Consider the following 15302-nt stretch of genomic DNA (forward strand, 5'->3'; position numbering starts at 1 on the left):
GGGTGGCAATGCCCAAGAGCGATGTATAGTTTAGTATCAAGGAATTGAGAGAGGTATTACACCAAGGATTTCCGTGAACGAAGTGACGACGCAAGATTAACAGATTAAATTCTGGTAGTAGGCTAAGCCGTTATTAAACTTTATTTACGGTATACCACAATACTGCTCTTTTTGTTGAGGATATGACAGACAAAGGCAAGAACGATTTAACAAGCAAAGCTAAGGACAAAGCCAGAGGCAACCCCGAGAAGCCACCATATTGGTTTGAAATCATTGTTTCTGATCCACAAAAAAGAACTGGTGACCCAGGCTCTTCATCTGGCTACGTGAGTTATCAGATATCAACAAAGACTAACAACACGTCATTTTATGATAATCGTGGCGATCCAGAATCTATTATAGTTGTACATAGAAGATACAGTGACCTATTGCTCCTGCATGATATTTTACTCAACAGGTTCCCCACCTGCATCATCCCGCCATTACCTGATAAGAAAGTTTTTCAATACATAGCAGGCGATAGGTTTAGCCAAAGATTTACACAAAAGAGATGTCATAGTTTGCAAAATTTCCTAAGAAGGGTCTCTTTGCATCCCGATCTTTCTCAATCAAAAGTCTTCAAAACTTTTTTGGTGAGTAAAGATTGGGAATCTCACCGCAAAGTCCTCCAGGATAGCTTGCAACCAAATAAAGATGAAGTTACTGATGCTTTTATGAATGCCTTCAAAACAGTTCACAAGCAAAACGAAGAATTCACTGAGATAAGGGAGAAAAGTGATAAACTAGATCGGACTGTGACAAAGATAGATAAACTTTTTCATAAGGTTGTGAAAAAAAATGATTCGATGTCTGAAGACTATACAAAGTTGGGCAGTAATTTACAGGAATTACAAGAATTGGTCACAGGCGAAAACGAGGAACTTGCTGCGAAGTTGAAGATTTTTAATGAAGGTGTAACACAGCTGTCATATGGCTTGCAAGATCTTACAAAGTATCTGGATTACGAATATATTGTTGATTTGAAGGATCTTGAACACTACATTGATAGTATGCGACAGCTGATCAAATTGAAAGACCAGAAACAGATAGACTACGAAGAACTAAGTGATTATTTAACCAGGTCAATCAAAGAAAAAAATAACTTGATTTCTGGATACGGAGGTAGTAATTTCTTTGCCAATAAATTGGAAGAACTAGCGGGAATAAATCAGGAGGCTTCACGTAGAGAAAAAATCAATAAACTAGAAGGCAAAATAACGTCATTAACAGGTGAATTAGAAAACGCTAAAAAGGTGGCGGATGGATTCGAACAGGAATGCTTGAAGGAAATAGACCATTTCGAAAGTGTAAAAACGGCTGAAATCAAGAAATCTCTGGGCTCACTAGCGGACCATCATATCGAATTCTACGAAAGGATACTTGAAGCATGGGAAAAAGTAGACGATAGTCTATAGTGGTGCTCTTAATGTTTTCCCATTACTACTGATAATACCTTGGGCACTACGATTATCTGATCACATTTAACAGAGAAATTTAAAAAAAGAAAAATATCTATATAAAAATATGTAAATGTTGCTATTATTTTATGATGTTCTGATTTTTTTCGTCAAACCTTAGATTTCTTATGTACATTAAACTTAAACATTTTGCATTGTTCTTCCAGTTCTTGGATTATATTATCTTGGTGGGAGTCAATCAAATCCCAATCGACGCTATTACTGGACAAGTCAACTTTATTCGCAAAACAAGTCCTGTAATCATCACCAAAAGTCTCAATGAATGCTTCTTCATTAAGATACTTTGACCATTCCATAGGCGGAAACGTGTTTTTATCCAACACTCTGTCACTCTTGGACCGTGGCTTTGGCGCCCTTTCATTTTGTCTTACATAAAAGTATCTCAGCAGCATTATTGCTTCTTTCCTCAAGATCCCCGGTATACTCTCGTACCCTGCCGCACTATTGTTCTTGGGCACTAATGTACACGTATCATGATTTACTGACAAGACAGTACCGTTGCCTCCAAATCTCTCGTTGCCACAACCGAACACCACCTTTCCAATGTCTAATTGCTTGAGAGCAGATGCACACATTATACACGGTTCTACAGTAACATATAGAGTAATGTCTTTGAACACGTCAACAACTCCTCGGGAGCCCAACATCGCCTTGATCTGATCGATCCCCATGAACTCAGCATGTGCTACTCCAGTTAATGACTTGTTCGTATCGTTCATGCCATAAGCCATCACCTGGCCAGTTGGCGTATGTACAAAGATGCAAGCTACCGGTGTCTCATCGTGGTCAAGAGCGTATCTAGCCAAACGGACAGCTGTCCTCATATGTTTAATATGCTGCATAGTGTGAGTCCTCTAGTTTTTACCGCAGCCACCAGCCGCTTCTCGAGCAAAGTGTAGATCCCATTAGGACTCATCATTCATCTAATTTTGCTATGTTAGCTGCAACTTTCTATTTTAATAGAACCTTCTGGAAATTTCACCCGGCGCGGCACCCGAGGAACTGGACAGCGTGTCGAAAAAGTTGCTTTTTTATATAAAGGACACGAAAAGGGTTCTCTGGAAGATATAAATATGGCTATGTAATTCTAAAGATTAACGTGTTACTGTTTTACTTTTTTAAAGTCCCCAAGAGTAGTCTCAAGGGAAAAAGCGTATCAAACATACCATGTTTTTCAACAGACTAAGCGCTGGCAAGCTGCTGGTACCACTCTCCGTGGTCCTGTACGCCCTTTTCGTGGTAATATTACCTTTACAGAATTCTTTCCACTCCTCCAATGTTTTAGTTAGAGGTGCCGATGATGTAGAAAACTACGGAACTGTTATCGGTATTGACTTAGGTACTACTTATTCCTGTGTTGCTGTGATGAAAAATGGTAAGACTGAAATTCTTGCTAATGAGCAAGGTAACAGAATCACCCCATCTTACGTGGCATTCACCGATGATGAAAGATTGATTGGTGATGCTGCAAAGAACCAAGTTGCTGCCAATCCTCAAAACACCATCTTCGACATTAAGAGATTGATCGGTTTGAAATATAACGACAGATCTGTTCAGAAGGATATCAAGCACTTGCCATTTAATGTGGTTAATAAAGATGGGAAGCCCGCTGTAGAAGTAAGTGTCAAAGGAGAAAAGAAGGTTTTTACTCCAGAAGAAATTTCTGGTATGATCTTGGGTAAGATGAAACAAATTGCCGAAGATTATTTAGGCACTAAGGTTACCCATGCTGTCGTTACTGTTCCTGCTTATTTCAATGACGCGCAAAGACAAGCCACCAAGGATGCTGGTACCATCGCTGGTTTGAACGTTTTGAGAATTGTTAATGAACCAACCGCAGCCGCCATTGCCTACGGTTTGGATAAATCTGATAAGGAACATCAAATTATTGTTTATGATTTGGGTGGTGGTACTTTCGATGTCTCTCTATTGTCTATTGAAAACGGTGTTTTCGAAGTCCAAGCCACTTCTGGTGATACTCATTTAGGTGGTGAAGATTTTGACTATAAGATCGTTCGTCAATTGATAAAAGCTTTCAAGAAGAAGCATGGTATTGATGTGTCTGACAACAACAAGGCCCTAGCTAAATTGAAGAGAGAAGCTGAAAAGGCTAAACGTGCCTTGTCCAGCCAAATGTCCACCCGTATTGAAATTGACTCCTTCGTTGATGGTATCGACTTAAGTGAAACCTTGACCAGAGCTAAGTTTGAGGAATTAAACCTAGATCTATTCAAGAAGACCTTGAAGCCTGTCGAGAAGGTTTTGCAAGATTCTGGTTTGGAAAAGAAGGATGTTGATGATATCGTTTTGGTTGGTGGTTCTACTAGAATTCCAAAGGTCCAACAATTGTTAGAATCATACTTTGATGGTAAGAAGGCCTCCAAGGGTATTAACCCAGATGAAGCTGTTGCATACGGTGCAGCCGTTCAAGCTGGTGTCTTATCCGGTGAAGAAGGTGTCGAAGATATTGTTTTATTGGATGTCAACGCTTTGACTCTTGGTATTGAAACCACTGGTGGTGTCATGACTCCATTAATTAAGAGAAATACTGCTATTCCTACAAAGAAATCCCAAATTTTCTCTACTGCCGTTGACAACCAACCAACCGTTATGATCAAGGTATACGAGGGTGAAAGAGCCATGTCTAAGGACAACAATCTATTAGGTAAGTTTGAATTAACCGGCATTCCACCAGCACCAAGAGGTGTACCTCAAATTGAAGTCACATTTGCACTTGACGCTAATGGTATTCTGAAGGTGTCTGCCACAGATAAGGGAACTGGTAAATCCGAATCTATCACCATCACTAACGATAAAGGTAGATTAACCCAAGAAGAGATTGATAGAATGGTTGAAGAGGCTGAAAAATTCGCTTCTGAAGACGCTTCTATCAAGGCCAAGGTTGAATCTAGAAACAAATTAGAAAACTACGCTCACTCTTTGAAAAACCAAGTTAATGGTGACCTAGGTGAAAAATTGGAAGAAGAAGACAAGGAAACCTTATTAGATGCTGCTAACGATGTTTTAGAATGGTTAGATGATAACTTTGAAACCGCCATTGCTGAAGACTTTGATGAAAAGTTCGAATCTTTGTCCAAGGTCGCTTATCCAATTACTTCTAAGTTGTACGGAGGTGCTGATGGTTCTGGTGCCGCTGATTATGACGACGAAGATGAAGATGACGATGGTGATTATTTCGAACACGACGAATTGTAGATAAAATAGTTAAAAATTTTTGCTGCTGGAAGCTTCAAGGTTGTTAATTTATTGACTTGCATAGAATATCTACATTTCTTCTAAAAATACATGCATAGCTAATTCAAACTTCGAGCTTCATACAATTTTCGAGGAGATTATACTGAGTATATACGTAAATATATGCATTATATGTTATAAAATTAGAAAGATATAGAAATTTCATTGAAGAGTATAGAGACTGGGGTTAAGGTACTCAGTAACAGTGTCATCAATATGCTAATTTTGCGTATTACTTAGCTCTATTGCGCAAATGCAATTTTTTCTTACCCTGATAATGCTTTATTTCCCGTTCCGAAAATTTTTCACTGAAAAAAAAGTGCTTAAGCTCATCTCATCTCATCTCATCCCATCACTATTGAAATATTTTGCTAAAACATTATAACAGAGAGAGTTGAAAGGCTCGAGAACCTAATACTGAAATGGCCAAAAAAAATAGATTGAACACAACTCAAAGAAAGACTTTACGTCAAAAGGAAGATGAGTACATCGAAAACTTGAAAACCAAAATTGATGAGTATGACCCTAAGATAACCAAGGCCAAGTTTTTCAAAGATCTCCCCATTAGCGATCCCACATTAAAAGGTTTAAGAGAATCATCCTTTATAAAACTTACTGAGATCCAAGCCGATTCTATTCCCGTGTCCCTGCAAGGTCATGATGTATTGGCGGCCGCAAAGACAGGTTCCGGTAAGACATTAGCATTTTTAGTTCCAGTAATTGAAAAGCTATACCGCGAAAAATGGACCGAATTCGATGGGTTAGGTGCCCTTATCATATCTCCAACAAGAGAGTTGGCTATGCAAATATATGAGGTTTTGACGAAAATAGGTAGTCACACTTCATTTTCAGCTGGGTTAGTTATCGGTGGTAAAGATGTTAAATTCGAACTAGAAAGGATATCAAGGATTAACATTCTTATCGGTACACCTGGTCGTATTTTACAACATTTAGATCAAGCCGTAGGTCTAAATACTTCCAATTTGCAGATGCTTGTTCTTGACGAAGCTGATAGATGTTTAGACATGGGGTTTAAAAAAACTCTGGATGCCATCGTAAGCACATTGTCACCATCTAGACAAACACTTTTATTTTCAGCGACTCAATCACAATCTGTTGCAGACTTGGCTAGGCTTTCCTTGACAGATTATAAAACCGTTGGTACACATGATGTGATGGATGGGTCGGTTAACAAAGAAGCATCTACTCCAGAAACTTTGCAACAATTCTACATTGAAGTTCCTTTGGCAGATAAATTGGATATCCTTTTCAGTTTTATAAAATCACATTTAAAATGCAAAATGATCGTTTTCTTATCAAGTTCCAAACAAGTGCATTTTGTCTATGAGACATTTAGGAAGATGCAGCCTGGTATTTCTTTAATGCATTTACACGGTAGACAGAAACAACGTGCTAGGACAGAAACTTTGGACAAATTCAATCGTGCTCAACAGGTGTGTCTTTTTGCTACCGATGTCGTTGCTAGAGGTATTGACTTTCCTGCAGTCGATTGGGTTGTTCAAGTGGATTGTCCAGAGGACGTTGATACATATATCCACAGAGTCGGTAGATGTGCTCGTTACGGTAAAAAGGGTAAATCTTTAATCATGTTGACTCCACAAGAGCAGGAAGCGTTCCTAAAAAGACTTAACGCTAGAAAGATCGAACCAGGCAAACTTAATATAAAACAGTCAAAAAAGAAATCCATTAAACCACAATTGCAGTCATTATTATTCAAGGATCCAGAACTAAAATATCTAGGACAAAAGGCTTTTATATCGTACGTGAGATCTATATATGTGCAAAAGGACAAACAAGTTTTCAAATTCGATGAGTTACCAACAGAAGAATTCGCTTATTCTCTTGGTTTACCAGGGGCCCCAAAAATCAAAATGAAGGGTATGAAGACCATTGAGCAGGCCAAAGAAAGAAAGAATGCTCCAAGACAGCTAGCTTTCTTATCAAAAGCAAATGAAGATGGTGAAGTAATTGAAGATAAGTCGAAACAACCAAGAACAAAATATGATAAAATGTTTGAACGTAAAAATCAAACCATCTTAAGTGAACACTATTTGAATATAACGAAGGCTCAAGCACAAGAAGACGAGGATGACGATTTCATTTCTGTCAAGCGTAAAGATCATGAAATAAATGAAGCTGAGTTACCAGCTCTAACTCTTCCAACTTCAAGGCGAGCACAGAAGAAAGCGCTTTCAAAGAAGGCATCTCTGGCCTCCAAGGGTAACGCTAGCAAATTAATATTTGATGATGAAGGCGAAGCCCATCCAGTTTATGAACTTGAAGATGAAGAAGAATTTCATAAGAGAGGTGATGCGGAGGTACAAAAGACAGAATTTTTAACTAAAGAATCTGCAGTAATGGCAGACATTGACAATATTGATAAGCAGGTGGCTAAAGAAAAAAAACAAGAGAAGAAGAGAAAAAGACTAGAAGCCATGAGAAGGGAAATGGAGGCTGCTATGGAAGAAGAAATTTCTGGAGATGAAGAAGAAGGGAAGACAGTAGCATATTTAGGAACAGGAAACTTGAGCGATGATATGAGCGACGGTGATATGCCTGACTCGGAAGGCCACTTGAAAAAGAAAGCTAGAACTGTTGACTATTCCCACGGCCACAATCCATCCAATTCAGTTGATGATGACATTATTGAAGTGGAAGAACCACAAACTTTGGAGGATTTGGAATCTTTGACAGCTAAATTAATCCAGGGTTAAACCCTCCTGCATAGTCTAACCTATAGTATTTAGAACTTGTATACATCTATTCTCTACACTAATATACTTATTTCTTTGTTCAAATCATCGGTAATATTACAATAAAAGAAAAATATGCATATACTTTCGTGCATTGAAGGTGTCAAATGAAATCCCGCTTATAGTGAACAGGCTTCCATCATATATACATATATATATATGTTTATATATGTATATCATCACTTATGCTGCTCCAGGAGATGTAGGTATCTATTCTTTCTTAACGGATCCGCATCTATTAATTGGACCAAATATTGTTCCGAGCTTCTTTCCGTTAGAGCTTCCTTTTCTTCCAGAATATCTTCGAGAACTAATAAAATTTTCAAGCACCAAATATTTTGCTTCCCGGAAAATTCAATTTCGTCATTATTTATTAACAGAATGTTTTCTCTCAAGTCTTTCAACATTTTAAGGTACTCTTGTTCGTCCAGAGTTTTACAAACAATGTCGTTTTTAATGAACCACTTGATATAAAACCATACGGATTGGTCTTCGGCGTCGGTAAACATAGCGTTGATGATATAAGATATTTCAGTCCGAATATACTCCTTTTGATTCCCAACCTCTCCTTTCTGAAACATTCTGCTTATGATCTGTACTCTTTGGTGCCATGCAGAATAATTTGAAATGTTATTGTTAATCTTTATTGTTGTGTATTCAAACTCCTCCTTGTCAAGACTTTTATTAGTGATACTCTCTATGTTACCAACAACTATTCTGCGGTAATGCCATCCGTGGTAATTTCTTGCATCTTGTTCCAATAACTTATTCACGACAGCAAGTTCAGTTTGCCACACTTTAGGGGAACTCGTAGGATAATGTTTCAAGACCCAAAGTCTGTGATTCCATATCCAATAGACTTTGGGGTAATCCTTCAATAGCATCATTACAAAAACTAACTCTTTATCCCAGAAAGGTATTTCCAACTCAGAAGCCAAACTCGCTATAATATCCCTTCTGTAATTCCAAATAGCATTAAATTCCGGATTTTTCTCAAGAAGTTCTGATGTTTTCTTCAGAGCTTCAATTGAGTAAATTTTTTCATCTCTCATATTCAAAACATTTTCAGTCAAGCTTCTATAATCATATATTTTCTTTTCGTCTTGAACTCTCTTTTGTCTCAGTAATTCCTTGGTCCACTGTTTCCTTTTAATGCCATGCTGTTTAATGTGGCAAATATAAAAAATTGCTTGGTAGTCAGTAAAAAAAAGAATTCATAATGTAACGAACATTTGAAGTGCACATACCATTGCTGACCTACTGCTTTATAGTATAAATTCAGTATACTAGGTATATGTGGCTCAAAAATGTGGTTTTTTTCTTTTTTGCCTTTAATTTTTTTCAAATGTTTACGTATGGTTTATGATTTAACATTTCAAGAATAGAAATCGCCCCGAAGAATGATTGATGTTAAATACTCGTACAAGAGTATTGAAAACCACTTCAAAGGGGCCCAATAGCACATTTAATGTCACAATCAATATCACTAAAGGGTTCAACAAGGACAGTTACAGAATTTTTCGAGTACAGCATTAATTCCATTTTGTACCAAAGAGGCGTATACCCAGCAGAAGATTTCGTAACGGTGAAAAAGTACGATCTTACGTTACTAAAGACACATGATGATGAACTGAAAGATTACATTCGGAAAATTCTTCTACAAGTTCACAGGTGGCTTCTTGGTGGAAAATGCAATCAATTAGTATTATGTATTGTAGACAAGGATGAGGGAGAGGTGGTGGAAAGATGGTCCTTCAATGTGCAACACATTTCTGGCAATAGCAACGGGCAGGATGATGTTGTAGATTTAAATACAACACAATCACAAATCAGAGCTTTAATCAGGCAAATCACCTCAAGCGTTACCTTTCTGCCCGAACTAACAAAAGAAGGTGGGTACACATTCACAGTACTTGCATATACAGACGCGGATGCTAAAGTTCCGTTAGAATGGGCCGACTCCAATAGTAAAGAGATACCTGATGGTGAAGTAGTTCAATTCAAAACATTCTCTACCAACGATCATAAAGTTGGTGCGCAGGTCAGCTATAAATATTAATAGAATTCAAGTCAAAAAAAAAAAAAAAGACGGAAGTCCAAAAAAATCTCGTTTTCGATGTTTAGAAAGAATATAGATTTATGAACTATATTATACTATACTACGTACTTCCTCTGTAAACCACTTCATGCGTTTTTTCAAGTGCCTCTGTTAAAGAACCTTGAGTGAGAAACGAAGTCTTTGACACTCAAACTTTGCTTTTTTTGTTCTTCTTTTTGTTGTTGTATTTGAGGGGTGGATACTATCCTCTTCATAACAGGTGGTGATATTTTCAGATCTTGCCTCACAAATTTTGACCAATTCGGATCTTGCATCCTTGCCAAGTTGTTTTCAAATTGACCCAAAAGTACCTTGTCCCACTTGAATATGAAAAGATCGCGATTACTGTCTGGCCTGCTGCCCTCGTCAGTGTCGTCTGTTTCTAAGTTGTAGGCACTCCATAGCTTTTTCCATAATGCCAGGTCCCATGGAATGCCCTTTAAAGCGAGGACAAAAGACCATACCGCTGAATCAGGGTTATTATTGGTCAATTTGGAGTAGGTCTCGTAATAGTCATCAGCGGAATCCAGAGGAGCCATTAGAAGTTTAATAAACTTCAGCAGCTGGTCTATATTATTGTCTGCATGTCTTTTCACCCTCTTATAAGAGGTATTTTCTCGCAAGTCAGAATCGTTACTTACACTTTCTGGTAAAGTGTGAAAAATCTCCTTCAGCAATTCTAAATCAAGGAGAAGCTGCTCGCCAATGTTGACAACAGTTCTGGTTTCAAATTTCCTTTTGCTGCCCGCCAGGGAAAAGGGTGGAACGGGCTGCAGAAGGCGGATGGTATTGCTTACAAAATTTGTAGTGATGATATCAATCACCTTATCCAAGAAATTCCACTTATAAACATCTCTATTGAATTGCGACAAAATAAATGCCAAAGTCGAAGGTTGCTCTTGCTGTTGTTTAATAGAGGCATCTGTTAATGCGGGCATTTTAAGTACGGATTTGAGGGTTACCATGTACCTGCTATAATCTTCTATCGCAGCATTTGACCAATCATTGTTGATAAACTCTCTCCATACAAAATTTAGATCTAAGGGTATGACACGGTTTAATAGAAAAGAAGTTCCTTTTGCTAGTAAATCGTCGTATATATTTTTCGTTTTCGTAAAACTGTTTGCCAGCTTTTCACGATTACCGCTGAATTCAGATAATTTATCCTCCAATTGATCTATAGTCGTGGCACAATAATCTGCAGTATTGATCAATAAAACGGTATACTTGGCAGCTTCTAGCTTATCCTGGACTTCAATATTGTCGGGCAGCAGTAAAGGAAGAAGAATTTTTTGTGAGTAAGTTTGAAGCCATCTACTGAAAAAATTTGCCAATGAAGTCAATATGCTATCATTGGCATTATTATCAATGAGCTCTAAGGTCTGAGTCAGTACGGAACGATATGTCCTGAAAAGGTCTGCACTCGAGGGTAACACGAGAGATTCTGTTTCATTAGATGGGTACTTCGGCTCACTCATATAAGAAAGAAATTTCTTTTCCATCATTTGGTTTTGGTGAGACACCCATAAAGTCAAATAAGGTTCGAAGCAGGAACTTAGTTTTGGTTCCTTAATTTTTTTTGAAAATCGTACGTCGATGTATTTTTCGAAATCTAGCGTCGATTGTAATGCTGTCATGAATAGATCAATGGAAGGGTTCTTGTCTTTGAATTCCCTTTTCAGAAGTGTCTGAAGGTCCTTGTGTGTAATGTGATAAAAAGTGGTGGTCAATCTGACTGCCATTTCCCAGTCTTTTAAGAAATAGTCTGCGAACTTTGAATTGAAGTTATTAAGAATTTTTTTGAAGTAAATGTATCTTCTCGATAAATTTTCTAGGGATCCGGCTTCATCGTCGACCCTAAATATCTCTTTCATTTCGAAGAGAAGTTTGTCCAAACACCAATCTATCATCTGGGCTCTCGTACTTGTATCGCAGTCGAGTAGCTCGCAGGCACCTTCGCGCAATTCCATAGTGAGTGCTGTATCATGCTCTGAGATATTGCCGCCGGAAAAGAGCGCATTGTAGTTTTGTTTAATTTTGGACAAAGTGTCTCCTTTCAGTCTTGAAATGGAGCTCAACAAATAGTTTATCTCGTCCAATGATTTGTAAGAGATGAATGTGTTTTCAGCAAGCGAACACATTATCTTATAAGGGGACACCATTTTTTTGAATGAGCCCTGTGAGAGTAATTCATTGCATTGTATGTAACTGTCTGTCAATATCTTTAAATTTTGGAAAAGAGTCAAAGAGTGGGTGAGGTTTTTCTTGGCAATGTCCAGGTACGAGATACCTTCTGTCAGATTCGATATCGTCAACTCGGTGGAGGCTGAGACATCTTGAGTTTCTTTGAAATCTTGGAAAACTTTCCTCAGAGAAGCCTCTATTTCAGCGGAATTTTTAGGGTGTTCCTTCAATTCATTCTCTTCTTTGAGAATATCCTCTTGCAATTGCTTTTTGTAGCTTCTGGTAATACTGATCAGTTCATCTATGTTGTTCAGGGATTCTTTTGAAAAAAGTATATTGGTAATATCTTCCAGCGGGTCATAATCTACCGTACCTTCCAGCATTGTCCTTCTGAGAAAACAAAAATGGAAGATGTTGTGAAAATGCAGTAAGTGACAATAAGCTAGCGACTTTTCAATGATCGCAGATTAAGTATATATACACTTTAGGTCTCCTTCTCTTCTTTACTAGCTACGAAAAAACAAAGAAAAAAAAAACAAAATAGAGGGAAAAAAGATATACGTATAAAAATATGCTCCAGGGGAGGTTCGAACTCTCGACCTTCAGATTATGAGACTGACGCTCTTCCTACTGAGCTACTGAAGCACTATTTCTTGTTCCAACCGAGGAATAATACTAGACCTGTAGAAAAGTACCGCTTATCTAATATCCAACTTTTTCTTCTGTTCCCTTTAGTGAATTCAAGATGAAGGAACATAACAGAACGGAAAACAAAAAAAAAGGGAAGAAAAAAGATATCACCACCAATTGGCACGCTCGCAACGGTTTCGGGCCAGATTCATGGCCCTGTGGGGTAGAAGTGCCTACAGACAAAAAACCGTTACGTCCCGCCTCACCAAGCATCGACACACAAGCCCTCTCAACCTCCTTAATTTCTTTATCTTTTTTTCCCTTCACCTCTGTGCTCTTTTTTTAGCCACAGCTGTGCATTACGCTTGCTTTGCTTGTTTTGTTCTCTTTCGCCATGCCATATTACTACTTTTCTACTTACTGGCACGAGGCCGCGCAAGCCAGATCCAAGCACGCCAGAAAGTGCGGTGTACTGGTGCAACCTTTTATCGATTTCTCATCATATCGCTATCGCAACGGGCATGGGCGACGAAAAAGCCAATCTAAAGCGTTGTCTTCCTCGTTCCTCGCGCACGCGATTTTGCGTTCTGCATAGGAAGCCGAAGTCGAACAAGAAGCAGGCAAAGTTTAGAGCACTGCCCCTCCGCACTCAAAAAAGAAAAAACTAGGAGGAAAATAAAATTCTCAACCACACAAACACATAAACACATACAAATACAAATACAAGCTTATTTACTTGACATCGCGCGATCTTCCACTATTCAGCGCCGTCCGCCCTCTCTCGTGTTTTTTGTTTACGCGACAACTATGCGAAATCCGGAGCAACGGGCAACCGTTTGGGGAAAGACCACACCCACGCGCGATCGCCATGGCAACGAGGTCGCACACGCCCCACACCCAGACCTCCCTGCGAGCGGGCATGGGTACAATGTCCCCGTTGCCACAGAGACCACTTCGTAGCACAGCGCAGAGCGTAGCGTGTTGTTGCTGCTGACAAAAGAAAATTTTTCTTAGCAAAGCAAAGGAGGGGAAGCACGGGCAGATAGCACCGTACCATACCCTTGGAAACTCGAAATGAACGAAGCAGGAAATGAGAGAATGAGAGTTTTGTAGGTATATATAGCGGTAGTGTTTGCGCGTTACCATCATCTTCTGGATCTATCTATTGTTCTTTTCCTCATCACTTTCCCCTTTTTCGCTCTTCTTCTTGTCTTTTATTTCTTTCTTTTTTTTAATTGTTCCCTCGATTGGCTATCTACCAAAGAATCCAAACTTAATACACGTATTTATTTGTCCAATTACCATGCCTAAAGAGACCCCTTCCAAAGCTGCTGCCGATGCATTGTCCGACTTGGAAATCAAAGATTCCAAGTCCAACCTTAACAAGGAATTGGAGACATTGAGAGAGGAAAACAGAGTAAAGTCAGACATGCTTAAGGAGAAATTGAGCAAGGACGCTGAAAATCACAAGGCTTACTTGAAATCTCATCAAGTTCACCGTCACAAACTTAAGGAAATGGAAAAGGAGGAACCTTTGTTGAATGAAGACAAGGAGAGAACTGTTCTTTTCCCTATCAAGTACCATGAAATCTGGCAAGCCTACAAGCGTGCCGAAGCTTCTTTCTGGACCGCTGAAGAAATTGATTTGTCTAAGGATATCCATGACTGGAACAACAGAATGAACGAAAACGAGAGATTTTTCATTTCCAGAGTTCTTGCCTTTTTCGCCGCTTCTGACGGTATTGTTAATGAAAACTTGGTTGAAAACTTCTCCACCGAAGTCCAAATTCCAGAGGCAAAGAGTTTCTACGGTTTCCAAATCATGATTGAAAATATTCACTCTGAAACTTACTCCTTGTTGATCGATACTTACATCAAGGACCCTAAAGAAAGTGAATTCTTGTTCAATGCCATTCACACCATCCCAGAAATCGGTGAGAAGGCCGAATGGGCTTTAAGATGGATTCAAGACGCTGACGCCTTGTTTGGTGAAAGACTAGTTGCCTTTGCCTCCATTGAAGGTGTCTTTTTCTCCGGTTCCTTTGCCTCCATTTTCTGGTTGAAAAAGAGAGGTATGATGCCCGGTTTAACCTTTTCCAACGAATTGATCTGTAGAGACGAAGGTTTGCACACCGACTTTGCATGCTTGTTGTTCGCCCATTTGAAGAACAAACCAGACCCAGCCATTGTTGAAAAAATTGTCACCGAGGCTGTGGAAATTGAACAAAGATACTTCTTGGACGCCTTACCAGTTGCTTTGCTAGGTATGAACGCTGACTTAATGAACCAATACGTTGAGTTCGTCGCCGACAGACTGTTGGTTGCTTTCGGTAACAAGAAATACTACAAGGTCGAAAACCCCTTCGATTTCATGGAAAACATCTCCTTGGCCGGTAAGACCAACTTCTTCGAAAAGAGAGTTTCTGACTACCAAAAGGCTGGTGTTATGTCCAAGTCGACTAAGCAAGAAGCCGGTGCTTTCACCTTCAACGAAGACTTTTAAGAGTATCTCTCTATATATTTCTTTTTACGCAGTCTCTTCAATCTCTTTATGTGGGCTTTCGCACCTCTTATTTATATATATATATATACACTGAATCATATAAACTTTTTTTTATATTGAATCTAATATATTATCAAACGGAAACTTCGGCTGAATTTCATACGTATATTGATTAAAGTGGAAAGGGCATCGGAAAAGTAAGAAAAGCTTAAAAAAATTGAAAAAAAAAAAAAAAAAAATAAAAAATAAAAAATAAAAAAACCTATACAATACATACATATGTATATGAATATAAACCTGGAACGATGTGTCTTTAAAAATAGTTGAACGAACTACTCGGA

General features: G+C 38.6%; 10 protein-coding genes and 1 non-coding gene across 11 annotated transcripts; 6 read left to right on the top strand and 5 right to left on the bottom strand.

Annotated features, from left to right (window-relative positions):
- Nucleotides 1-182: 182 nt before the first annotated feature.
- SNX4 (Snx4p) lies at nt 183-1454 on the top strand (the record flags this gene model as incomplete). Its single annotated transcript, NM_001181470.1, has 1 exon — nt 183-1454. One exon carries the CDS (start codon nt 183-185, stop codon nt 1452-1454), a length of 1272 nt encoding a protein of 423 aa, NP_012498.1.
- A 152-nt stretch (nt 1455-1606) lies between these two features.
- TAD2 (tRNA(adenine34) deaminase) lies at nt 1607-2359 on the bottom strand (the record flags this gene model as incomplete). Its single annotated transcript, NM_001181469.1, has 1 exon — nt 1607-2359. One exon carries the CDS (start codon nt 2357-2359, stop codon nt 1607-1609), a length of 753 nt encoding a protein of 250 aa, NP_012499.1.
- Nucleotides 2360-2684: 325 nt separating this feature from the next.
- Nucleotides 2685-4733, top strand: KAR2 (Hsp70 family ATPase KAR2; the record flags this gene model as incomplete). Its single annotated transcript, NM_001181468.3, has 1 exon — nt 2685-4733. One exon carries the CDS (start codon nt 2685-2687, stop codon nt 4731-4733), a length of 2049 nt encoding a protein of 682 aa, NP_012500.3.
- Nucleotides 4734-5194: 461 nt separating this feature from the next.
- Nucleotides 5195-7507, top strand: HCA4 (RNA-dependent ATPase HCA4; the record flags this gene model as incomplete). The annotated part of the gene is made up of 1 exon (NM_001181467.1): nt 5195-7507. The coding sequence occupies one exon, from the start codon at nt 5195-5197 to the stop codon at nt 7505-7507; it is 2313 nt and encodes a 770-aa protein (NP_012501.1).
- A 218-nt stretch (nt 7508-7725) lies between these two features.
- On the bottom strand, nt 7726-8796 carry BET4 (Rab geranylgeranyltransferase BET4; the record flags this gene model as incomplete). Its single annotated transcript, NM_001181465.1, has 2 exons — nt 7726-8706; nt 8794-8796. The coding sequence occupies 2 exons, from the start codon at nt 8794-8796 to the stop codon at nt 7726-7728; spliced, it is 984 nt and encodes a 327-aa protein (NP_012503.2).
- A 218-nt stretch (nt 8797-9014) lies between these two features.
- MAD2 (spindle checkpoint protein MAD2) lies at nt 9015-9605 on the top strand (the record flags this gene model as incomplete). The annotated part of the gene is made up of 1 exon (NM_001181464.3): nt 9015-9605. One exon carries the CDS (start codon nt 9015-9017, stop codon nt 9603-9605), a length of 591 nt encoding a protein of 196 aa, NP_012504.3.
- Nucleotides 9606-9742: 137 nt separating this feature from the next.
- On the bottom strand, nt 9743-12211 carry VPS53 (Vps53p; the record flags this gene model as incomplete). The annotated part of the gene is made up of 1 exon (NM_001181463.1): nt 9743-12211. The coding sequence occupies one exon, from the start codon at nt 12209-12211 to the stop codon at nt 9743-9745; it is 2469 nt and encodes an 822-aa protein (NP_012505.1).
- Nucleotides 12212-12400: 189 nt separating this feature from the next.
- On the bottom strand, nt 12401-12473 carry EMT5. Its single transcript has one exon. It is a non-coding gene; the product is annotated as a tRNA-Met (tRNA).
- Nucleotides 12474-12668: 195 nt separating this feature from the next.
- On the top strand, nt 12669-13004 carry YJL028W (uncharacterized protein; the record flags this gene model as incomplete). Its single annotated transcript, NM_001181462.1, has 1 exon — nt 12669-13004. One exon carries the CDS (start codon nt 12669-12671, stop codon nt 13002-13004), a length of 336 nt encoding a protein of 111 aa, NP_012506.1.
- A 186-nt stretch (nt 13005-13190) lies between these two features.
- YJL027C (uncharacterized protein) lies at nt 13191-13607 on the bottom strand (the record flags this gene model as incomplete). Its single annotated transcript, NM_001181461.3, has 1 exon — nt 13191-13607. The coding sequence occupies one exon, from the start codon at nt 13605-13607 to the stop codon at nt 13191-13193; it is 417 nt and encodes a 138-aa protein (NP_012507.3).
- Nucleotides 13608-13761: 154 nt separating this feature from the next.
- On the top strand, nt 13762-14961 carry RNR2 (ribonucleotide-diphosphate reductase subunit RNR2; the record flags this gene model as incomplete). The annotated part of the gene is made up of 1 exon (NM_001181460.1): nt 13762-14961. The coding sequence occupies one exon, from the start codon at nt 13762-13764 to the stop codon at nt 14959-14961; it is 1200 nt and encodes a 399-aa protein (NP_012508.1).
- Between the last annotated feature and the right edge of the window lie 341 nt (nt 14962-15302).

This window comes from Saccharomyces cerevisiae, chromosome X, assembly GCF_000146045.2.
Source record: "Saccharomyces cerevisiae S288C chromosome X, complete sequence".
NCBI classification, from domain to species: domain Eukaryota; kingdom Fungi; phylum Ascomycota; class Saccharomycetes; order Saccharomycetales; family Saccharomycetaceae; genus Saccharomyces; species Saccharomyces cerevisiae.